Below are 26,110 nucleotides of genomic sequence, written 5' to 3'. Positions count from 1 at the left end.
AAGAATGGCTCATTGATGTGATAATAGTTTAACAGTGTTGTTATTTTCTTGGCTGAGTCTTGAATGTATTCTCTTTAAGTGAATTTCAAAGGGACACTTTCCAGCAGGGGCGTACCAGGCTTTCTGAGGGGCATAGGCAAACATATTAAAAAAGGGCACAGGATGCATTCGGTGGTTTACAAGCGTGTAGAAGTCTTTTAAAGCATATGGCAGCCTAAATGGCATGGTTTACTTAATTTTAAGGCCACACTAGGATATATTACTCATGTTCTATCTACCAAATAGTCATCCAAAGATACATAGTTGTTCAAGAATCAAGAAAAAGAAACACAAAATATGAAGGAATGTAACGTTCTGAGAGGAAAGGTAAGACTGTTAACAAACTAAAATGTTTGAAATTCAAAAGAAAAGCTAGATATTTGGAAAAAAAATAATGATTGACTTTCTCTGCAACGTTAGAGAAGATTGATATGTTATGACAAACAATTACCAGTAGCTTTTTTACTTACTAAAATTGATATCTTCCAACATCATCATATAATTCCTTTTACAATTCAGTATAATTTGTTGAAATTTTTTTTTGTTCTTAATTGTGATTCTTAATACTTGGATGGAGTGAAAATCCCTTGCCCTTTCAAAAAACTATCATTTGTCTCAGTAACATCCATATGAAGTGGATTTCCCCTTGAAACGCGTGAAACAATTAAGCTACCCTGTTCCTTATCTTTTTTATTTTGCAGTGATTCATTTTGACCATATGGTTGTTTCTCTTTTTCCCTCTGACTGTGTCTTCCGTCTACATTTTGGCATGATGCAGTCAGTGCTTGTGTACTTTCCCTCTTCCTTCCCGATCCTTCCCTCCCTCTGCTTGCTCTCCGCCCCTCTGAGTACAGGCAGTGTGTTCCGCGCAGCGTGGACACACTTGGAGATGTCTCGGCAGCATTACGCACGACGACACGATACACGCTAGAGCCTCCGTTAGAAGGACAGGACACTTTCAATGCGTAACCGGACTAAGTCTTAACTTTTGTCTCGGAAAGCCCTTTATTTCCAGGCTCCTCATCACGTCTTTCTGATATTTTCCTCCCGGCGGATGAAACTCGGATCCCCCTTTAACAACTGCAGCAGTATTGGGTCTGGATGACTTTCCTCCTCGTGTCCTCGGGCCACTGTGACTGTAGTGGATTGGAAACGATGTAAACAGTTTGGGAAGGAAACAACTCCGCAGAGCAACAGTTATTTCCAGTGATCCCAAAAAGAGAGGATGATCCCACCGGCCAACATGATTCAGGACGAAAGTGGGGGCAACGAGGAAGATCATGACCAGATTGAGACACCAAAAGCCCCGACAACGGACTCCAGCCAGCAGGAAACCAAGGTAAGACTGTCTGTCCTCTTATTATTTACTATAACCACCATCCCCCGGGATAGACAGATATACTGTGGGATCAGCATCAGTCCAAGTCTTATTAATAGAGCAGGGCAAACAAACTTCTTTCAACAGGACAATAACACGGACTCAACAGGCAGCTAACACAAACCTCAACATGCTTGTTACTTTTGATCACTAACTGGCACGCCGATCTGCCTTTTAAAACACATCCAACAGCCTTAACTGTTTAAATTTAAAGAGGATACCATACCGATGACTTCAAAAATAGTCAGCAGCTGCACAAATAGGACAGCAAACACATTTAAAGTGGCACGAAGAGTCACCACAGACTCATTATGAGGTAAACAGACCTCCTCAGGGTGTTACAGCATCATTCAAATACGATCATGATGTTGTACAATCATTTAAAAAAACAACTTTAGATCTATATTAGACTACTTTATAAACACATATGACTTACATAAATAGAGTTTATCCCCAGTTTAGATTCTATAACCTATAACTAATGGGATTATGGTATTAACATTCATTGTTGCTAGATAATTGATGATGGTAAGGCTATTTAAAGCCCCATGTCAGCCTAAACATAGGTGAATTGTGTTGTGGTAAAAGAAGCAATGCAATAGTATTATGTGTACACTGTACAGTAAGGGCCATTTGGGTTTGTTCCTTCTACTTGTGGCTGATTTAGGAAAGTAGGCTGTGTGATAGATATCCACAGCTGCCTCAGGCGTTTTGCCATCTATTTGGGTCACATGAAGCCCAGACTACTACAATTAGCATTACAATATTGGACTAGTCATCATGTTAGTGGATGGCTATCAGCTCCCCTCTGCTGTCCCTGCACAGGACAGATGAGATGTATAAGTCTCTTCATTATTTTCCATCAGTTTGTGAACGGAAACTGTTTTTTGGTGGTGTTTTTCCGGAATCATAGACATGCTTTCCTCTTTGACTATTGTCTCTCTTGAAGCGTGTGCATGTGAGCTCTTTTTTTGGCACAGCTGGTCACATTTTAAAAGAGTTCTTCTTCCTGGCTGACATTGCACATAAAGCCTCTGCCTAACCATAACACTTCTTCTAACATCCAACGGTAGTAGAACATCAGAAAGACAAACAAAAGTGAGAGAGGAAAATGTTGAGTCTTCCTTACATGCAGTACAAGTAGAACGAGTTCCACTATAAGCTGACAACGTTTTCTACCTTTTTAAGTGAAGCTTTGTTTGTGTTTTTATTCTTCCTTAAAGAATACTGTGAGGCCTGAACATCAGAAGCGCAAGGTGAGCCTCCACTCTTGTGTAAACTGTAGCGATCTGCTGATTTAGTCAATCATATCTGCATGTACATAAAGATAAAAGTTGTTTTGCGTTACAACTTTTCCTGCTTTATAAGAAGGATCACTTAGTGACGTTAATGCCACATACAAATTAGTTCACCATAGAGGGCAATGTTTGTTTATAGGCTGCATCAGTTAATGAGTTTATTTTTAAATTATCTTAAGCCATAACTGGAATGTTATTGTTTTTATTATTATTTAAAACATTTCTATCTATATTATTTTTCATAACCCATTCCAGCCCTTATTAACCATTCCTGCTTTTTGATAAATCACAGCTCTTATAGATTTGAGGACATCAATCACAGCATGAGCTCCTTGATGCATGTTCACTTTTCTGATTTAGAGATCTTTTATTTTTTACATCTTCATGTAAGGAACGATCTTTTCCATCACATCTTTTCTAAAAAACTACAATGTACGCAGAATTCCAACCTCAGGAAAGGTGATGAACAATTTAATTTATGCCTGACCACAGTTTTCCTTTTCAGGGTGTGTGAAAGCCATGTGAGAGAGGTTACAGTGTGTGTGCTCTATGTTCATGTCTGATGTGCATTCCTGTGTGGGCGGTAATGGTAGAGAAAGGCTCTAAATTGATTGTTTCCTGACCCGTTGAATTATTGATCTTCACCACACCAACGGTGCAATGGGAAGCTCTCTAAACAATGTGTTCAGGCTTGTAAGTCAACAATAATGCAATAACAATGGCAGTTTTCAATTAATTGTATTGCAGTTAAAGTCTGCGATGGAATATGAGTCATCTCGGCTCAGAATCAGTTGATGTAAACTGTCTGTGTGCAAAGCTAATACTTGAAAACAAACGGTTTAATCCTTCTGCACACCGCAGAGAAACCTCACCTGTTTATCTGTTTAGTTATACATTCAGGCCTGTTCTGTGTGCTAGGGTATGATGTGCTTAAATAACATGTTTCCGCAATGAGAGACTTGCAGCCGCACCATCCAGAAATCATAACCATAACATCTCATTAGAGGAGCTCAAAGATTCTTTATTGCGTTTTTAAGCCCAGAATGAAATGGGTTTCACAGAGGAGGAAGATCACACTGGGAGGTTAAATGAGGAGTTGTCAGTGTGGAGTGTTATGAATTGCGTTACTGTCATAAAGGGCCCTAAGGAGAATAATGAAGGCTGCTGCCAGATATGAAAGCACAGTGTGAGAGGAAAAGTGTTGATATGATGCATTGCTCTAACCAGAATATCACATTACCTTCCAGGTAGGAAACATTGAAGGTTTTCCACTCAGAAGTGATAAGTTGCCCGTCGCAATAGTATTTTATCAGCCATCAGACTCTGAGAAATGTGCCTGGAGGTTTTACAGACTCAGCTTGTAATCTATTAGGGTTGTTATAGAAATTGATTTGCTTCACTCAGTTCTGCTGAATTCTTCTCTCTCCTCATTTATACTCTGTCTTTTTCTCTTCCTCGCTCCATTTGCATTGACATGTTTTCTCTTTTTTTCAGCTGCAGAGACTAAAACGCTCCTTGTCCTTCAAGACCAAGACCATGCGCAGCAAGAGCGCGGACAACTTCTTCCGAAACAGCAACGACAACAAGACGGAGCTGCTCTCAGACGTGAGCAGCAGCACGGGACATCTCTGCAACATGGCCCCGCCGCACACCACCCACCTGCCCATCCCCCCCGTCCCTCCAGCCATCCCCTCTGCTCCTCCCCCCAACTCACGGTCCCAGATACGCAACCCGCTGCAGGTAGACTCGGCAGGACACTGCTTCATGGAGCACATCTTCAAGAAGCCCACGTTCTGTGACGTCTGCAACCACATGATCGTAGGTATGGTTACACCGCCTCCCTCCTTCATTAGTGGAAGCAGAGTATCTAACTAAGATCGTAGGAGAAAAAAAATCCTGCACATCATCAGATGAACTTTGCAATCAAAGCATTGAGAATAACCTTTTCTTAATGAGGCCTTCATCAGATAACCTGATGAAGTTATACATAAAAAGGCTCCAACATCAGAATAACAATTAGAGAGTTATAAATATGCAATAATATGCACATACGGTTTGGACGCCAACCTTGGTTTTTTATCATCCTTAAAACATTTTGAACACAGAAGCCATATTCATAAAAACACTAATTAAGGCACCTGATACAGAGCATCCATCTCGACCAACAGACTTGGGACCATAGTATCTCCATCCTTTTCTTTTTGGCACGCTGAGCCAGGTTCCTCCATCTGTCGGCCGAGGTGTCAGATAGCCAGCTGCTCTACCTGTTCTCCCCCTGCCAGATGTTCTGTTTTCTCTGGCTGCCCCCCCTCCTTGTTAACTATCGGTTCAGAGGGACCACTAGGACTTTGTGTCTCAGGGCATCTGCTGATTGATAATGATAGCTGCTCCCCGAACCATCTGCCCAACTAGCCCCTGATACCACAGCAGATAAAGGACGACAGACCAGTGACAATGTGGGCAGGTTAAACAAATAAATGAATATATATCAGTGTGCCAACAGTCTTTGCTTTTCGTTGCATAATTGAAACAATCTAGTTTTTGTCAGACTAATGGAGTGTTGCCTGTGTGGGGTTTCCAGTGGCTGAGGCCTTGAATGGATAATGATAGTGAAAGGATGATGTAAGGTCCTGTGAAAGGTGCTGATCCCTCTGGTCCAATCATGAAGGAAGATGAGGCCTTCTTCTTAATTTGTCCTGTTTTCATTTTAACATACTATCTTGCATGTGTGTGTTCATGGTGCTGTCATAGTCCGACTCTTGACATCCAGAATCAAGGGCGGCTCACAGGAGACAGAGAGACACATAGTTGTGTTAAAAGATACTTAAACTGTACAAGCAAACTGTGATGAATTCATCCTAATGGCAATTCATGAGAAAGCTTATGGAGTTGAAGAAGTACAAGTGTATTATAATTATCGATGATTCATAGATGTGGATAAGGTTCTCCGAAGTGAAATGCTTCTTGTAATTCAATGGATATAAGTGTACAGCAGACTAAATATAAATATAGGAATAAATATAAATGTGTTAATTTGTCAGTTTAATGATAAAAACACAAAATAACTTACATATTCACCACCTTAAACTTAAATAATATAGTATATCATTGGAAATGGAAAGGACATGTTGATCCTTAAATGGATTAACACTTATTTTAACTCAAGGTTTAATCTTCATCAATGTTACTGTTTCAATATTTATAATACACCCTATATACAGCCACATATGTAGATTGATAGCATAATGGTAATATGCAAAAGATAGCCTGGTACATTAAACACCCACCTTTTGTTTCCTGAAGGAGGATCCCTTATTATGAAAGCCTGCGCAAATTAAACACGTCATCCATAATAGAAATGGCTGAATCATATTATAGTGCTCACTGACTCATTTATAAGGTTTACTAGATGAAATAGAGCCAAGCTAGATTAGTAAATCTTTAATAGAGCAAAAACATATTACCATTTTTCTGGTAGGCGTTCATCTTTGTTTTGAAACCCCTTTGTAGAGAGACTAGCTCATACAGTTCAGTTGAACAATTGCTATTCAACATTAGGAAAATAAAGAATTTATAGGGATAATCTTAATGTTATGATTAAGAAGAGAATCACTGTCAGTGACTCTGCTTTGTCACAAGAGGAGTCCCCTTTTGTGTATCTAGAAATGTACTCAAAACCAGTATAAAGAAGAGAGGTACAGCCAGTATACACCCACAGTCCATCACACAGGTGTTTTCAGTTTGAATAGATCTCGTGCTTGATTGACATCTCCCTCTCTTCCTCCTGTTAGATGTGTTACATCTGTAAGGGGCGGAACATCCACGCTGTTATCTTTATAATTAGCTTAATTTCTAGTCTAATCAGCCAGGTTTATGGAAAACACCTTTGTGGGTGGGCCCACTTAAACCCAGATGTGCCCTTAATGTGATATAATTAGGAGAAAATTGTTGAAAAGATTGTTCAGAAATCTGATATGGAGAAGTATGTTACTGTACAACTTTTACATTTTGCCATCACATGAAATATAGACTTATATCATGTTTATAGAATCAGAAAAACACAAAAATGTTGTTAAATGGTGCTAAATATCCACTATTTTAGATATTTGTTGCACTGCACTGATCTGCACATCTATGATGTTGAGTTCATAAATACCAACAAAGATTTTAAATATTTTAAATAAAGCATATCATACTTAATGTAGACTTAGTGCATATTGGATTACTTGTGTCGAAAGGCTAAATATAGTATGGTAAGATAAACTCACAGGTAAATAGTTTGTGTCTTTAGATTTGTTTTTAGGCAAGCTCAGAGAAGACTTGTTTTAAAAAATGCAGTTTCAGTAACAAAGAAGTGTCTTTGGTTTGCATGCTCTACCACTTCTTCCTGTATTTATTCCAAGGTGACCTCGCTATTTTTGTGTCTCATCCAATGTAGTTTTCCTAGTCATTACACGGGTTAAATGCTATGTTCAGCGTGCAGCCTTTTGTCTAAGCTAGCGTTTTGTTTTTAGGCTCACAATGAGTTAGGTCCACTGGTATATCAAACTGCTCTGATCGAGTACAGCCTTATGCTGAGATATTGATTGCAGATCTTTGCAGAAAAATGCTTATTAAATCAATGTCTAACGGGAACGGGATAGTTACTTGTGCCTGATGGAGCGTCAAAATAATTTACTGCGAAGGCTTAAACAATATATTTATAGATTTTAGGTTATAAAGTCGTAACACATTCCAAACAAGGAGCTGGTTGAACAATACATGTGCCGTGAACTTTCTAAAAGTACATACTGTCTGAGAGTAATACGCAGATGAACACTTCGGATATTATTTTTCAACATTTATTAAAACAAGTTCCTTGACAGTGAGTCTCACACAACATGGTACAGTTACAATATAATACAGTTATATATAAATAAATGTATTATATAATCAAGAAATACAACATAAAAAAGTAATTATCAGTACAAAAGTAAAAGACATACAGAGAGTCCAATTAAATGTTTACAATATGTTTACTTGGCTAAATACCTTATAAAAGGTGACCATTTCTCGAAATACACTTCCATCTTGAGTTGTAGTTTCACTTTTATATTTTCCATACAGTGTACAAGTCGTTGTGTCCATTGGTCCAAGGTAGGGTTTAAGCCAGTTTATTGTAATTCTTTTATTGGCTATTAATGCCAGAACTCTGAACATATACATTTTGTCCTTCGAAATCTCTGATATTTTTAAATTACAAAAAATCACCTACTTCATACACTTTAAGGGGTTAGGCAGTAATATACTTACAAGATGCTTCAAATGCCTCAAAGCAAGGCATCTAAATTCCTGGATTAATGAATAAAACGAGTTGATATCTACCATGAAGGACAGTAATCTCACTTGAATAACGTGAAATCCCTGAGATGACAGGTTCGTTTGACTGCAGAGAAATTAGTGGTCAGAGATTGGGTTGTAGACAGATATGAATGTGATGTTAAGTGAGGCTTTACTTCTTCTCCCTGCATTAACACATATCAGACACACACACTATGCTGTGTAAGAAGTGTGTACTAGTATTCAACATTCTAGACAGATTTAGTTTTAAGATGAGGAAATTGTTTTTATTCAGTGTCGACAGCTTTTCCAATGACTGTTTGAGAAACTAATTAAATCTGCAAATAAACCAAAGAAAGTTGCCCCGGTCAGTGTTTTCGCAGAGCTTATGAAGGTCAGGAGGTGGAGGAGTTATTGTCACGATGAAGGAAATCAGGAGGCGTGAAGTAACAACAGTGGCTTAATGGATCAATGTTGGGCTATTGTAAGGAGGGTGTGCAGTGAGAGAGACGCTGTGGGGAGGAAGAGTGGGCAATTGAGGGGGGGAAAGACTGTGTGGGGGAAAAAAAATGGAAACAAGATGGAGAATGTATGTACAATCTGGCAGGACCTCTGCAGCATAAATGAAGTATGGGCTTTAAAAGCAGAGTAGCCAAGTAAGAGCAAATGCCAGAGAGAGCAGCGCTGTGACTCTATTTCTCTGCAGCTGCAATGCTTTAAGGACCCTCTCTGAGCCTGGAGGAAAACGTAACTAAACACACACACCTACGTCATTACCCAGCCATTACTGAAGGTGGACAATGTCAGCAACTTGTGAAACACTGTGGTTTGTTAACTTATTAGCTGTTATGAGTTAACATGGAGGCGTCTCATTATTCCTCCATGTTGGAACGACTCAGCCCAAACAAGCCAATCAACAACTCCTTGTCAAGAGCTTCTTCATTTGCTTCCTGTCCCTGAGCATCCAGAAAGACGGACAGGAAGTCAATCCAGGGTTTCCTAAAGATGCCAGAGAGAACATTTTACAGACATGAGGGAGAATGAAACTCCAAGTGTTCGTTAAACATCATCAGTTGACCTTTAATAGTGTGACCGGAAAATTGGTGCAGGTTGTACTTATTGCTCGTACTGTTTTTGTTTTGTTGTTGTTGTGGTGATATGCAGCTGACCCATGTGAGGTTCAGTCTGGGATCACATTTCTCGCGGTTTCTGTCTCAGGTTAACTAACTCCGGCAGCTCTGCAGCAGGGAGGCTCACCCGGGCGACACCAGAGATTTAAATGGAGAATACAGATAGAGTTTTCCACCCATTACTGAGCTCTTGTCACTGCTAACCAGCTCCAGATACTAGCTGTGACACCAGTTCACATAACAGCACAGATTTATTTTCCTCTGTGTTGGCTCAGTAAACTACACAAGGGGCTTTGTACCTTAGGTTGCCTGGACAGTCTGTTGTGTTTTCTGCTCGGTTACATCTTTACAGTGTTCTTGCTCAATGACCCTCTTAACCCTGCTCGTCAAACTGAGAAAGTATTTTCTTGCTTCAATACCCATTCACTCACATCATGGACAAAGTTGACAACCTTTCAGTGATGAAACGTATATTCTCCCTGCACTCTCACGGACACTGAATGAGATCAATTAATCCTTATATCCATATTTTTGTATACACGCATGCAGACAGTATACCAGAGCAGGGCTCATTGATTGATCAATACAGAGCTGGAGGTGCATAGCTGCCGGACTGTAACTAATAACTGCACTGGGACTCTCAGTACTGTACAGTAGTAACACTGTCTTCTCCTGCCAACGACCATCAAACGATAAACTGCTACAACTGGTATTTTTTGTCCTATAATCGTGTAACATAAATATACATAGTCTATGATAATTAGCTTTTTTAGTAACCCCACTCTCCTTATATGATTTTGTGGGGATGTATAATTTGACAGTTTTTATATGTGTGTCGTAAACCTGGATGCTTTGGATTATGAAATGATATGATTATCTTTTTTTTGTACAGCCAACCCCAATCATCATTATTTTTGAATGGACCTGAGCAGGGATATAGTCTTCAATGTTTCATGGTCAAAACTGTAGTTTCACAATGTTTTAGTGAGCCCATGTGTCATTTAAACTGCCAATACCTTTTTAAAGAATAAACTTGAGCTACGTGACTTTTAATTCTGGTGACAAACGTATTTTAATTAAATCTGTAAGATGAACAGTGAAAGTTTGATTCCCTGCGATGACATTGCACTTCACTTTCACTCGTCAAATATGCCAACTTACACATACCTACCTACTGTATGCAGCTCTTTCTCTTTTGTTGTATGTCTTTCTCACAAACACACACAATAACAGAGCCCCAGCCCTGTGATCCCTTTTAAAGACAACTTTGATACCATCTGATGATGTTGACATGTGATTTACTTTATTCTATGCCTTCACCTTTCTCTACAATCTCCACTCTGAACAAGACTATCTTTCTCATTAGTATTACTTTATTTTTCTCTCTCTGCATATTCATTTGTTACTCATTCACACACCTCTGCACAAATGCACACACACAAATATTTTTGCAGTAAAGTCAGATTAATCTTCATTTATTGTAGCGACTGTGAGTCAGGTATTAATAAGAGAGGGTAAACTGCACACAGGCAGCAATTTAAAAAGTGTTCTCATGGGGCAGATACCACTGGCTCAGTCACAGTCTGTTTTGTTAAAATGGTTTTGCTAAAATTGCACATCACGTTTGCTAAAAGTATCACTGTTAAAATATTCCACATGTCTCTTCCCAGTTTCCCCCTAGTGCACCCCGGGAAAAATTCTAAGCTTGCAACAAGTGTGACGATGAATAAATGAATGTGAAGGACTTCTGAACAACATTTTCCATGCCTCTGCCTTTCTGTGTGGGATTTACTGTTCACTTAGGAGCCCCATTCGAGTCCAGCTCCTGACAGATCCTGTCTTAACCTCTTAAACCTTTTGTGTGTGTATCAGGTACAACAGCCAAGCATGTGGTGTTCCTGGCGGGAAACACAGCAAAGCACGGCCTCCGCTGCAAAGCCTGCAAGATGAGCCTCCACCACAAGTGTGAAAACGGAGTGGGACAGCAGCGCTGCATGGGCAAACTGGTGAGATGCATGACACAGAAAAGTAAAAGACACCAGGTCACAATGTACCACTTTTGCCACTTTACTGTCAACAGTTTGGGAGATTGAGCTTTTAGTTACTGAAACCAAAACAGACATATTATAATTGGCCGTGTGTCTTTCCCACCAGAATGTGCTTATTCAGAAATCACACTTTGTGTGAGCTTGCTGGTACATCTGTCCATCCTCTTCGCTGATCATCGTTATATCATCACTCTGAGTCTTAGATAATATCAACGAAGCAAAATAACTGCTGAGGTCCGTTAAGTTCTGCTGTCAGCATTAGAGCATTAAAACAGGATCAATCACCCAAAAGCAGTTTTATAACAGCTATTGAAGAGTTCACACGTAACAGTTTTATGATATGTTTCACATTTCACAATCTCACCTTTGCCTTGATGTCTTTTTTAATATGTAAGTCAATATGTAAAATAATATTTGGAATATTTATCCCATCATTTATTCAACTTGAGCCTTTACATTTTCTATAAGACACAATGAGATTCTAGTTCAATATCACAACAATGTGGAAGTTGGCGGTATTTATCAGTGATTGGTTTCAAACATACTGAAAGCTGCCTTTGATTTGTCCCTGAAAAGCTGATAAGAGAAAAGGTGAACATCATTCACCTTTCCTGCAATGTTATCTAATAAAATGCTTCTACGCTGATATAATTCCAGCAATTTACTTCCCTGAGTTGTTTGATATTAATTACTCTGTTAATGAGCAATACACGTGAACAAAAACAGAGGCAAACTGTTTGGATAGAGCTTATAGGTTGAATTTAAATGTGCCTACTTGTTGACATAAAGAACTAGAGCAAAACTGCCTCATGAAATATTTTATTTAATAGTTAGTACAGTCAATACGTCTTTTCAGCTTTTCAGTGCTGTTACATCACAAGTCAGAGGCATTGACCCTGTACTGTAATAACCTCACAGCTGTAAAACCACACACTCGTACCAGCATAGTTATAATTTATTATAATTAAGTGATATGTAATTATATGAGTGATTTAATGCTCTAATGTGATCACTCATCTGTGAACCTGCATTAAAAGGCGAACCAGGCGTTGGTCTGTGAGATTTTTTTTTACTGGAGAGTACTCAGTTACACCAGCATAAGCCAAAGCACCAAAAAAAAAATCATTGCTTTCACTTCCATTGCCGTGGAGCAAACTGGCAGTGAGGAGTGGACTGGGACTCTTTAGTCATCCGCACTCATCCCACACTGAGAAGAAAGGGAGTGTAACACTGTCAGATCAAATTAAGTGTGATTTCATACTCCTACAATTGAACTGGAATCATTTGAGGCGATTTGGAATAAGCAAATGTCAATCAGCAAGAATAAAGTACGTCATATGGAAATTATATAGAGGAAATAGTCGCAGTACAGGCAGTCTTTTTCCCTTCCTGTTGTTTCCACTAGATGCTTAAGGGATGAGGCATTTAGATATGATCGACTCTCAGGAGTGGAAAATGAGGTCGAGAGATCAAGCATAAAAAAGGAAGTTTTCCCAGTGGAGCACGGCTCTAATTTCGACTTATTCTAAACTTGGACACTTCAGCAGCCATGCTTGTTTCTCTTGGCTTGAGAATAGTTTAGCAAAGAAGTCAAGTTACCTCATGCTCTGAATCTTTATTAACCATGAAACCAGTGTGTCGCTTTTCTTTCATGGATTTCCTTACTGATACAGTCACAATTCATTCATATCAAATGTAGTTTTAAAATAAATGTAGTATTCAACAGCACTTGTTTGTCAACAATTTGGTAACGCAACCTTCCTGAACTTCACCTTCAGCTTCGTCAAACTCATAATCTCCCCCTGTTTTTATTGTTGTGTATACAGGTTCTTTTCTAATAAGACAGGCGTCTATGACTTTTTTCAAGATCTCCCTAGAATCAGTTTTCGAGATGGGCTTTAAAGCTCAAGGCTGGCTTTTTTATGTGTTTCACATCAGAAGTGTCAAAAGAATAATTCATGACAACTGATGATTAGCAATGAATTACCGCCTGCCACTTGAATACATAAAATGTAAACGAACTGAAAAAAGGCAGTCCTGTGAGATGTAGGTGTCCAACACTAATGCTCACATCCACTCAAGAATAAATGGATGAAAATGAAATCACAAAGAGAAAAAAACCCTGAATATATATACATGAATCATTACCCAGTGTGCTCAGATCTTATGGAACGAGAAGATTTCCATTGTCTTTCTTCTTTATCTACCAAGGATTTAAAACCGTTGGGTAGTATTTACTGGATGGATAATGGATATATAAATGATAAATGTTTGAGTGCCTTTGGAGATTGGATGAGGACGTGACAGGCAGATAAATGCTGACCATGAATTTCTGATATGTTTTTCTAGTCAGGTTAATTTCGGTGGACAACTTGACATATGACACATAGGCCCTTTATCATTTCTCTAACTCCCCTCCTCGACTCCTATCCTCGAGACTTAGTCCCGCCCACAGGAGATGCGAGCGGAGGAGCCGAGGAGGGGAGCCGAGGAGAGAGGAGGGGAAGCAGCAGGCGGTTAGAGAAATGAGAACTCCTCTCCTCTGAGCGGTCATTTTAAAGAGACGTCCATTAATGATGACAGGAGGCACAGCAGCCCTCTGTGCTCTTGTTTGATTCTGAAATTGGATATATTTATATAAATATATGTGTGTGTGTATATGTCCGCATCTGTAGCCTGTTATTGTCTCATTATACCGCACTGTCAATGAATTAAATGTAAATATATAAGGCGTCATGAACACATCTGTCCATCAGACAGAGGGCTGCTGTGCCTCCCGTCATCATTAATGGACGTCTCTTTAAAATGACCGCTCAGAGGAGAGGAATTCTCATTTCTCTAACCGCCTGCTGCTTCCCCTCCTCTCTCCTCGGTTCCCCTCCTCAGTCCTCTGCTCGCATCTCCTGTGGGCGGGACTAAGTCTCGAGGATAGGAGTCGAGGAGGGGAAATTTGAGTATTGAGAAACCTCTATCGAAACATCTGTTCCCGGAAATGCATCCACGAAGGAGCCGTGGAGGACCCATCAGTGTATCCTCGGTTATAGCTCCTCCAGAGAACCTCCTCGACGCTCGGTCTTCGAAGTGCATTTAGAGAAATTAGATTTCCTTCAACATGGCGCGCTGAAATTCATTTCCGGGTCACTACCGGAGGACTGAGGAGTCGAGGAGATGAGAAAGGGCCAGGGTCTTCTCTTGCATTTTCAACTCTGGTTGTCTAACTAAAACTGTTACGGTGTGTGAAGCAGGCAGGACCCAAATGCAGATTAACCTGTTAAGCCCGAAGGTCCCCGCCGGCGGGGACCCTGGGTCTTTTTTTCACGATACTGTGTCTCAGGGGATCTTAATATTTAAGAACCTATTAATGTGTTATACCAGATTAACGGAAATAATCTCAGCTAACTGCCGATACAAACCATGTTTACCAAAACAAAACACAAGTCTCACAAGAAGCATCTAAATTACCCCTGAGCGAAAAATGCTAACGGACATTGGCACAGAACTCAAGATAAAAGTACCCTTATTACTTATCATAGCTGCACATACAATATATCCGATTAAAGCTGAGACTCCATAGATTATGTAGGTATATAGTATCATCACTGAGTGATCCGGACTCGCGACAGGGGAAGCAAATACAGTCATCACAACACGTACCTTTACGAAGCTTCTAGGGAGATCGTCTCACAAGTAGCTGTCAATCTGATCAAAGTACGTGTTCAATGGCATTAAAATGAGAAAAAACGCGGCTGAATCTGTTAATCCATAGGTTCTTAACGTCCATGTATAAAAAACTGATTGAATTTATAATCCATAATTCCATTTTTATGTAAATATCGGAGAGTAAATGCTAGCTGCTAATGGTAGCCACCACAGCTAGCTGCTGCTTCCGGTCTCGGCGATGCAGCAGTCTCACACATACACATGACCAAATAAGGACTATGTGGGAGTTCCCCTCGATTCCATTGGCTCTGACTGTCAGAAAGAGATGTCACATGTCAAAATCGAGCAAGGGGGGGCCAGAGATATGGAAAATCCACCCAAATGGCCCCAGAAGAGGGTTTTTTTGCTAAATCTGTCTAAAAAGGTCAAATATCACTTGTTTTGCATCAATCTTGATACAGGGTACTTATTATATGTTGTACTTTGGATTCCTAAAGCTTTTAGTCTACTAACCCATCATCCAAGGTTAGTTTTCACTATAAGTACAAAATATTTTTTGGACGGACACTATAATTTACCATGTTCAATCTGAATTTTCTTTAAAATAAAAAACATCTATATTGAATCTGACTTTTCTACATCCAACTCACAGGTTTATCATTACTTTGAGAAAAAAGATTATTAATTTAACCCTTTTAGAAGGGAAGATATGGTCATTTGTTCTGGGAATGTCATTTTCGAGCCTGAAACCTGAAAAACAGGCTCAGGGTTTAACAGGTTAAAGTGAAAATTCCTTTATTTCAAGGCTAGGTGATAAACAAAGACAAAACAGAACACTCACCGACGAACTAGTCATGACACAAGACGAACCGACACTGACCACAGGAAGAGACAAGACTAAATACAGGGAGGGGCAATCACAAGACGAGAAACACAAGGGCCACAGGTTAAAACAATCAGACAACTAGACACACCAGGGAAACTAACGACGGGAGGAAAAACACAGGGAAAAGGACCCGACAATATACCCAGAGGAAAACATGACAGGGAGAACAGCAACACACCCAAACCAAGACATAGAAAACGTGACATAACACAATAATCGTAACAGAACCCCCCCCCTCAAGGGACGGATTCCAGACGTCCCTAAAACACCAAAACAGTCCCATAAACGTCCAAAAAAACAATGTCCAGCAGGGTGGGTGGAGGGGGACCGGAGGAGGGACATAAAACTAGGGCCACCAGGGTGGGTGGAGGGGGACCGGAGGACGGGTTTGGGCTGACAACCCAGGAGCAACGCGGAGGATCCGGAAGGGATCTCGGGCGGACGGCCCGGGGGCAAGGCAGAAGCCGAGAAGGGGGACTCGGGCGGACGGCCCGGGGGCAAGACAGAGTCCAAGGTGGGGGTTATGGAGGGGCGAAGGCCACCGCGGGCGAACTCAGGGGGCCGAGCATGAGGGCGAGGACCGTGGCCGGGAAAGTCAGGGGGCCGGGCTCGAGGTCGAAGACTAGACAGCTCCGGAGGCCGGGCAGGAAGGCGCTGACGGGACAGTGCCGGAGGCCAGGCAGGACCCGGTGTCGGCCGGACAGGAACCGGAGCTGGTGGGACAGACCTCGGCAGGATCCCCCACGGAAGAGGACCAGGACACGGGATTGGCAGGACCCCCGGCAGGAGGGCAGTCGGCGGGACCTCCAACGGGACAGGACACAGGATTGGCAGGACCCCCGGCAGGAGAGTAGACGGCAGGACCTCCACCGAGACAGGACAAAGGGTTGGCAGGACCCCCGGCAGGAGAGTAGACGGCGGGACCTCCAACGGGACAGGACAAAGGGTTGGCAGGACCCCCGGCAGGAGAGTAGACGGCGGGACCTCCAACGGGACAGGACAAAGGGTTGGCAGGACCCCCGGCAGGAGAGTAGTCGGCGGGACCTCCAACGAGACAGGACAAAGAGCTGGCAGGACCCCCGGCAGGAGAGTAGACGGCGGAACCTCCAACGGGACAGACATACGATTGGTAGGACCCCCGGCAGAGGAATAGTCGACGGGGCCTCCAACGGGACAGGACATAGAGTTGGCAGGACCCCCAGCGGAACCTCCAACGGACCAGGACATAGGGTAGGGACTTGAGAGGGGACTCGAGAGGAGACTCGAGAGGGGAACCAAGGGGGAACTCGAGAGGGGACTCAAGAGGAGACTCGAGAGGGGACTCGAGGAGAGACTAGAGGAGGGACTAGAGGAGGGAACTCGCGAGGAGAACTAGAGAAGGGACTAAAGGAGGGACTAGAGGAGGGACTAAAGGAGGGACTAGAGGAGGGAACTCGAGAGGGGACTCGAGAGGGGACTCGAGATGGGGCCAGAGCTGGGTCTGGAACCATGGCTGCGGGGGCCGGAATTGAAGCCAGAATCATGGCTGTATGGTCCGGTTCTGGAGCCGGAAACATGGCTGTAAGGTCCGGTTCTGGAGCCGGAAACATGGCTGTAAGTTCCGGTTCTGGAGCCGGAAACATGGCTGAATGGGCCGGCTCTGGAGCCGGAATTGATGCCAGAATCATGGCTGTAAGGTCCGGTTCTGAAGCCGGAACCATGGCTGCTCGGGCTGCTAGCCTGGCCTTGCGACGACTCCTCTTAGCAGCCGCCTGAATACTCCGTGGACCTCCATAAGCCAGACAAGTTCCGGAATACAACTCCTGGACAGGAGCAGGAACTGGGGCAGAAGCACGGGTTGACTTCAGGCGGAACCCACCAAGGCGTATGGTGCCAGGTTGGGAATTGGGAGACATGGAGTTAGCATGCCTGGGGCTAGCAGGCCGGGAATCACATGTTTCAAGGAAGTCCAAAATCCAGTCAGGTAAGAACTCCACAAAACATAGTTTCTCTGCTGCCAACCGGTGCGCCTCTACCAGAGCAGCCCTCTTCTGCCGAACACTGGACGCTCCCTTCCACCAATCGAAGCAGCAAGCCAGATAGAAGGTAAAATGCTGTAATTCTACCTCCCATGGATCATCTGCTGGGTCCATTTGTTAGGTCGGTTCGTAATGTTACGGTGTGTGAAGCAGGCAGGACCCAAATGCAGATCAAAGTGAAAATTCCTTTATTTCAAAGCTAGGTGATAAACAAAGACAAAACAGAACACTCACCGACGAACTAGTCATGACACAAGACGAACCGACACTGAACACAGGAAGAGACAAGACTAAATACAGGGAGGGGTAATCACAAGACGAGAAACAGCCGGGCAGGGGAGGAGAAACACAAGGGCCACAGGTGAAAACAATCAGACAACTAGACACACCAGGGAAACTAACGACGGGAGGAAAAACACAGGGAAAAGGACCCGACAATATACCCAGAGGAAAACATGACAGGGAGAACAGCAACACACCCAAACCAAGACATAGAAAACGTGACATAACACAATAATCGTAACAAAAACTTAAATTCAAGGTTTTGCAGATGGATGTAATTCTCAAGTTGTGTTCACAGGCTGCTAGAGACACCATGCTATTGGTGCAATGTTTTTTACTGATATGAAAAGTAATGCAATAATCATTTAAACGACTGTCTGTTTGTTATCAAAATTGGTTCATAAGTGTTCAAAATGCTGTATAATTATATTATTCAATTATACATTCTCTTCTAATCATTGAAAACAGTTTAGAAATATACATTAAATTACTCAATACATATTTTATTTCAGTAACCTACCTACTGATCCTAAACATTCATGGATTTATGAATGAATTAGTCATTATACATTCCTGTGGATTAAGTCAGCATTATTTAATGACTTGCATCAAATTGTTATTTTATATTAGTATTTCTTTAAAGAGATATTTTAGGTATTGATTGTTTCTCAGTCTGCAGTGAAAAACAGTTGCTTTGACTCATCTCTACAGTGACGTCTGACATTCAGTGCGGCAGAGCTTTATCTCCGTCAGATTTTCTCACAAACGACAGCAGAGTTACGTGCAGTATTTCAGTGTCAGGCCGCTGAGCGGCCTGCGGAGCTGCATATTGATTTGTCTCTAATGTCTGTCGCCTGTCTCTCTCCTTTTTCCATTTCTGTGTTTCAGCCAAAAGGCTTTCGGCGTTACTACAGCTCTCCATTACTGATCCAGGAACAGTATGGCTGCATCAAAGAAGTCATGCCCATCGGTGAGCAGCTTAAATCTCCATGATAAATTCACATGCTGTAAAGCCAAAATACTTTTCTCAACTCTTTTGGTGCCATTTTTGCACTTGCTGTTTTAAAGATTTTCTAACTTGTTTTGATAGAATTGTAAATCACAACAATCAATTAAATGTATTATGTTAACACATTTCACATAACTGTATTAGAGTAGTTGAAAGTGAGTTGAAATAATCTGGACCCGGTGACAACATTACCTATTGACGCAGCAACCACTGTAAGTTATATTCTTGTTTAATTAGACTTCTCGGTTTCATTTATTCGACTCTGTATAATTGTTACTGTAGCTAAAACGGCTAAATCGCTTTTGAGAGATTTTAAATCTCAGATCTGCTCAGGCGAAACCTGCTTTACAGCTCTCAGCACTCAAGCCTGCATTATTAACATAGGCAGGGCCAGTCTATTGATTGCGTGAAGTAGAACTGCGTGACTCAGTCATCCTTTAGCTCAAAAAGCATTTAAATACCGCATTTAGAAACTGATGAACTCAGTGTGCATCTGGACCCGGTGACAACATTACCTATTGACGCAGCAACCACTGTAAGTTATATTCTTGTTTAATTAGACTTCTCGGTTTCATTTATTCGACTCTGTATAATTGTTACTGTAGCTAAAACGGCTAAATCGCTTTTGAGAGATTTTAAATCTCAGATCTGCTCAGGCGAAACCTGCTTTAACAGCTCTCAGCACTCAAGCCTGCATTATTAACATAGGCAGGGCCAGTCTATTGATTGCGTGAAGTAGAACTGCGTGACTCAGTCATCCTTTAGCTCAAAAAGCATTTAAATACCGCATTTAGAAACTGATGAACTCAGTGTGGCATCTGGAACCCGGTGACAACATTACCTATTGACGCAGCAACCACTGTAAGTTATATTCTTGTTTAATTAGACTTCTCGGTTTCATTTATTCGACTCTGTATAATTGTTACTGTAGCTAAAACGGCTAAATCGCTTTTGAGAGATTTTAAATCTCAGATCTGCTCAGGCGAAACCTGCTTTACAGCTCTCAGCACTCAAGCCTGCATTATTAACATAGGCAGGGCCAGTCTATTGTCACCCATCAGCTGTAGATAGTTAACTAATTAACTTCAGCTGTGAGAACTGAGCAATCAGGCGTCCATTTCGGGTAGCTCTTTCCTGGAGCGGCAGCTTCAGCGGCAGACAGGCTAAGACTGACAAAGACATTAGAGTCCTACGGGAGTAAGACTGACAAAGACATTAGAGTCCTACGGGAGTCACGAGGGAGGCAAAGAGGAGGCAAATCCTACTTTGATTGAGCTAAGTATCGTTGGCGTTTTTAATTTTTACTTTTGTTGTTTAGCCCCTCATGCTATAATCATGTGTATTTTCTCCATTCCTGTTCATGTGTCTTCTCGCAATTATCACTGGCCCCGTGTATCTCCTAATCGATATAACCGGCCTGCTCTCGTCTATCCCACGTGCTCCACTGAGATCCATCATCTAGTTTCAGGTGGCCTGTGGAACTGCCAGTCAGCTGTTCCTAAGGCTGACTTCATCTCTGGCTACACCTCCCTGCAGTCTCTGGATTTCCTTGCTCTCACTGAGACCTGGATTACTCCATCCAACACATGCCACCCCAGCAGCTCTCTCCACTGCATATTCCTTCTCCCATACACCCAGACCCACTGGCAGAGGAGGTGGCACTGGTCTCCTGCTCTCTCCCAAATGGAGCTTTTCCCTCTTCAAGCTACCTAACTTTACTCCTTCCACCTTTGAGTTCCATGCCGTCACAGTAACCCATCCTATACAGTTAACCATTGTTGTTTCTCTACCGTCCACCAGGCGCCTTGGGGGACTTCTTGGAGGAATTAGATCATCTCCTCTCACACATCCCTGAAACTGGCCCTCCCGCTGTACTTCTCGGAGACTTCAACCTCCAGATGGGGAAGATAGACGAACTAACATCTCTGTTAACCGCCTTTGCTTTCTCACTCTCTCCGTCCCCACCGACTCATAAAGCTGGCAATGTCCTTGATCTCATATTCTCAAGGAACTGCGCTACTTCTAACCTCTCTGTAAACCCGCTCCACACATCCGATCACTTCTTCATTTCATTCTCTCTATCCCTTTCCAAACATAACAAACTCATCTCTTCCCATCCTACACTTGTCCGCCGTAACCTTCGCTCCCTCTCTCCCTCTACCTTTGCCTCGTCGGTGCTCTCAGCCCTCCCTTCCTCTGATTCGTTCCAACTACTGCCTCCAAACTCTGCTGCAGAAACTCTCCTCTCTACTCTCTCATCCACTCTGGACTCGCTCTGTCCTCTGACATCTCGGCAGGCTCGTCAGTCCCCTCCGGCTCCCTGGCTAAATGATGCACTGCGTGCTAATAGAACCGTCCTTAGGGCAGCAGAGCGGAAATGGTGGAAATCCAAACACCGTGACGACCTCCTAACCTATCAAGCTCTCCTCTCCTCTTTCTCTGCTTCGATCTCTCAGGCAAAAAGCACTTTCTTTCAAGATAAGATCCAATCTTCCTATTCCAATCCTAAAAAAACTATTTTCCATCTTCTCCACCCTCTTGGACCCTCCAAAAGCTCCTCCCCCCTCCTCACTTCTGTCAAGCGACTTTGTTACCCACTTTGAAAAAAAGGTTAATGATATTCGCTCTTCTTTTTCTGACTCACCTTACTCACCGCTGGGTCACCAGACCTTCCTTCCACCAACACACTAACCTCCTTTTCCCCTCTCTCTCCAAGTGAGGTTCTTACCCTCATTACCTCTGCCCGCCCTACCACCTGTCCTCTGGACCCTATCCCTTCAAACCTCCTTCAGACTATCGCTCCTGATATTCTACCGTTTCTCACCCATTTCATCAACACTTCTCTAACTTCTGGTCACTTTCCAAACAGTCTCAAGGAGGCAAGAGTAAACCCTCTCCTAAAGAAACCCACTCTCAACCCGTCTGATGTTATAAACTACAGGCCTGTCTCTCTCCTCCCGTTCCTGTCTAAATCACTTGAACGCGCTGTCTTTAAACAACTCTCCTGTTATCTCAATCAGAACAACCTTCTGGATCCGCACCAGTCTGGTTTCAAGGCAGGTCACTCCACAGAAACTGCTCTCATTGCTGTCACGGAGGAACTGCACACTGCCAAAACTGCATCCCTCTCCTCTGTCATCATCCTGTTGGACCTGTCTGCTGCATTCGACACGGTGAATCATCAGATCCTCCTTCGCACTCTCCAAAAACTTGGAGTTTCTGGCTCTGCACTTTCCCTCCTCACCTCATACCTGAAAGACCGTACCTACAGGGTGACTTGGAGAGGGTCTGAGTCCGACCCTTGTCAATTAACTACGGGGGTCCCTCAGGGCTCTGTTCTTGGTCCCCTCCTCTTCTCCTTGTACACAAACTCGCTCGGATCAGTCATTAGCCCGCATGGTTTTTTTTACCACTGCTACGCTGACGACACCCAATTAATTCTGTCCTTTCCCCGCTCAGAGACCCAGGTCGTCGCACGCATCTCTGCTTGTCTAGCTGACATCTCTCAGTGGATGTCTGCTCACCACCTCAAGCTCAACCTTGACAAGACTGAGCTGCTCTTCCTCCCGGGAAAAGATTGTCCAACTCTTGACCTAACAATCAACATCGGCACCTCAGTTGTTTCCCCGACTCAGACTGCAAGGAATCTGGGTGTGACCCTAGATAACAACCTGTCCTTCACTGCAAACATCGCTGCTACAAACCCGCTGCTGCAGATACACGCTTTACAACATCAGGAAGATACGTCCCCAGCTGACTCAGAAAGCGACTCAGGTTCTGGTCCAGGCTCTCGTCATCTCACGCCTAGACTACTGCAACTCCCTCCTGGCTGGTCTACCTGCATGTGCCATCCGACCTCTGCAGCTCATCCAGAATGCAGCGGCTCGTCTGGTTTTCAACCTTCCTAAATTCTCCCACACCACTCCGCTCCTCCGCTCCCTTCACTGGCTTCCGGTAACTGCTAGAATCCACTTCAAGACACTGGTACTTGCTTACCGTGCTGCGAATGGATCTGGCCCTTCCTACATCCAGGACATGGTTAAACCGTACACCCCAGCGCGTGCACTACGCTCTGCATCAGCCAAACGACTCGTTGCGCCCTCGCTGCGAGGGGGACCCAAGTTCCCATCGGCGAAAACACGTGGGTTTGCTATCCTGGCTCCAAGATGGTGGAATGAGCTCCCCATTGACATCAGGACGGCAGATAGCTTGCACATCTTCCGGCGCAAACTGAAAACTCATCTCTTTCGACTCCACTTCGAGCGTTAGAACGATTAACGAAGCACTTTTATACCAATAAAGGACTGGATTACCTAAAGCCAGTTGAGTAGCACTTGAAATGTTTGGCTCTATGAAACCTGATATACTTATATGATTCTGTTTTCTTCAAGGTTGTGTCTTCCTGGTCGAATGTACTTATTGTAAGTCGCTTTGGACAAAAGCGTCAGCTAAATGTAATGTAATGTAATGTAATAATATATAAAATATTAGGCTCGTCTTGTGTCTGAAATGTGCTATATAAATAAACTAACCTTAACTTAATATGTTTGGTTTCAACTAACTCAATACAGTAATGTAACATTTGTTGACATTATACACAACGTTTCAGTTTTTTAGTGCACCTCATAGCTAATCAGAAAGCTTAACATATGTTTGCCATTTGCTCAAATGTTGTCTTATTATTTTCTAAAGCCTGTGGGAACAAAGTGGACCCTGTGTACGAGGCCTTGAGGTTTGGCACGTCGCTGGCACAAAAAGCCAAGAGGCCCAGTGGCTCTGAGTCTCCTCAAAGAAACTCGGTAAGAAAAAGGATCATTCATCATGTTAGTGTATTTTCTTAACGGTGTCAAACAAACAATACAGATCACTAACACTTCCATTTTTATTTAAGTTAAAACCCAATGTACATACAGTTCAGTTAAGGTAATGTATCTTTCTATATATTTTCTTCTCACTGCGACAGACATACTGTTACTGATTGTCTGAATAGATACTGCCCCTGCAGGGCTGTAAACACTACCAATAAAGGCATTCTGGTCCAGGCACTGATGAAGGGAGATGTGGGTGCAAAGGCTCATGTTACAGCTCTGAAGATGGCCGGGATGATTGTAGTGTACGGCTACACTCTCCAGCCTCCTCTCATCTCTGTAATACACAAGGAACTCTGTTTTTCATTGCTTATCACTTTTTAGTGTAAGCTAACATGTCTGGATACGTGCCTCCGTAAGATGACATCTGAAAGCTGTTGGCCATCCTGTCCTGTCCACTGCAGCTGTTAGTGTGTGTGTGTGTGTGTGTGTGTGTGTGTGTGTGTGTGGTGTGTGTGTGTGTGTGTGTGTGTGTGTGTGTGTGTGTGTGTGTGTGTGTGTGTGTGTGTGTAGTGTGTGTGTGTGTGTGTGTGTGTGTGTGTGTGTGTGTGTGTGGTGTGTGTGTGTGTGTGTGTGTGTGTGTGTAGTGTGTGTGTGTGTGTGTGTGTGTGTGTGTGTGTGTGTGTGTGTGTGTGTGTGTGTGTGTGTGTGTGTGTGTGTGTGTGTGTGTGTGTGGCTCTCAGAGACCAATGTGATCTCCACAGGGGTTATGATAATAGTTTCCACAATGCGGACTAGAAACAGTTTTCTCGCAGTTAGCGGGTTACACAGTGAAAGTGGATTCATTTTTAGCTAGTTTTCTCCTCAGAGTCTTCTGTTACTATATCTCCCTATCTCTAATCTGTTTTATCTTTTCTTTCTGCAGACCAATGACTTGGATAATGTTCCAGAGGAAGTGGTGGCTCACAGCAGCAGGCAGGAGCTGTCGAGAAAACCACAGCGATGATGGTGAGTATCTGTTGCGGTACATTGATTACATCTGAATTACAGCCATGCAGTGACACAGGGTAAACACACGCTCACCACCAAGAGAGTCTGAGAAGGTTGCGACATCAATTGTCCTCCGTTGAACCATTAAATAAGCTTTTCTTTGCTCCTTTTGTTGTGTTTTCCTAACTCTGACCCGGCTATAGAGTATCCTGTAGAAAAACATTAGGACCTCTCTTTTTCTTGGTATGCATTGTGGTGTAGCTCTTTATTTAAAAGCTGCACAATAGTCTATGCAGTGAAGGTCAAGGCACTGACCCGTTACAATCTGGAGCGTTCACTAGGCAGGGAAGGAAAAGACGACAAGGTAAATGCTCAAGCCAACCAAGGTAGTACCTACCTGGCCCTTTCCTTTAGAGATTACCACCTGACCCTACTAAAGAATACCTTATGTTCTGAGCCAGGGTCACCTTTGGGCCATGACACTGCTCTGCTTTCTTGAACGTGCTTTAGTTCATTGAAAAATAAAACTATAAACTATCTTTAAATAGATAGTTTGAAAATGTGTGAACCACAGAAGAAAACACAAGGCAGACACAGTCACAATTTCTCATAATTAAACTTAATGTATAATATCTTCCATGTTTCTGGTAAGGTTTTAAACTATTCCTAGTGTGTCTTTTTGGTGTCCAACATATCATCTTTTAGACATTGCAGCCTTTACTAGCTACTATTGTAGAATTCAATCTAACTTCTTGGATTCATTTGATTTCATTTAGTCTTTATTTTTGTATACAGTTTTCACAGTAATCGAGAACGGAAATGAGCATTACCTCCAGCCAGAGAGAAGTCCTGACGACTTGCCGGTAAGAAACACATCCATTTTAATCTTTGTACATACTGTATTACAGATTTAATGCACAATACGTGTTTAGAGGAATTGCAAGCGAAGCAGTCTGGTCATCACAGTGATTGCTATTCTGGGACTCACAGTCAGTACAGTAATGAGTATTATTGGTGCAGTCTGACAACCTCTGAGAACAGACTTTGTTACTGACCAGTGCCTGTACTCTTCATGGTCACTCTGAGAACTAATACCCAGCCAGTCGGTTCTGCCTCCAATAAGCTCGCTGCTCTTTGCCCCTCGCCTCAATCGTCACTGCTCGATTTCCCAGGACTCTGAGGGAAAACTTCTCTTCCTGCTGTAACAAATCAAACCGGAGCTGACAAGAGCACTGGCCTGAACTG

At 42.7% G+C, this 26,110-nt stretch overlaps 1 protein-coding gene across 2 annotated transcripts; it reads left to right on the top strand.

The window, feature by feature from the left end:
• Positions 1 to 920: 920 nt before the first annotated feature.
• On the top strand, positions 921 to 24,870 carry stac (SH3 and cysteine rich domain; the record flags this gene model as incomplete). Of its 2 annotated transcripts, XM_034231693.1 has the most annotated exon segments (7): positions 921 to 1,378; positions 2,641 to 2,673; positions 4,210 to 4,537; positions 11,037 to 11,170; positions 18,947 to 19,028; positions 23,760 to 23,866; positions 24,801 to 24,870. In XM_034231693.1, coding segments are annotated over 7 exon segments (868 nt in total), but the record flags the coding sequence as incomplete, so codon positions are not given.
• Between the last annotated feature and the right edge of the window lie 1,240 nt (positions 24,871 to 26,110).

This window comes from Gymnodraco acuticeps, unplaced genomic scaffold, assembly GCF_902827175.1.
Source record: "Gymnodraco acuticeps unplaced genomic scaffold, fGymAcu1.1, whole genome shotgun sequence".
Taxonomy (NCBI): Eukaryota; Metazoa; Chordata; class Actinopteri; order Perciformes; family Bathydraconidae; genus Gymnodraco; species Gymnodraco acuticeps.
The sequence above is the reverse complement of the archived record's forward strand: the minus strand, read 5'-3'. Positions and strand labels throughout refer to the sequence as shown.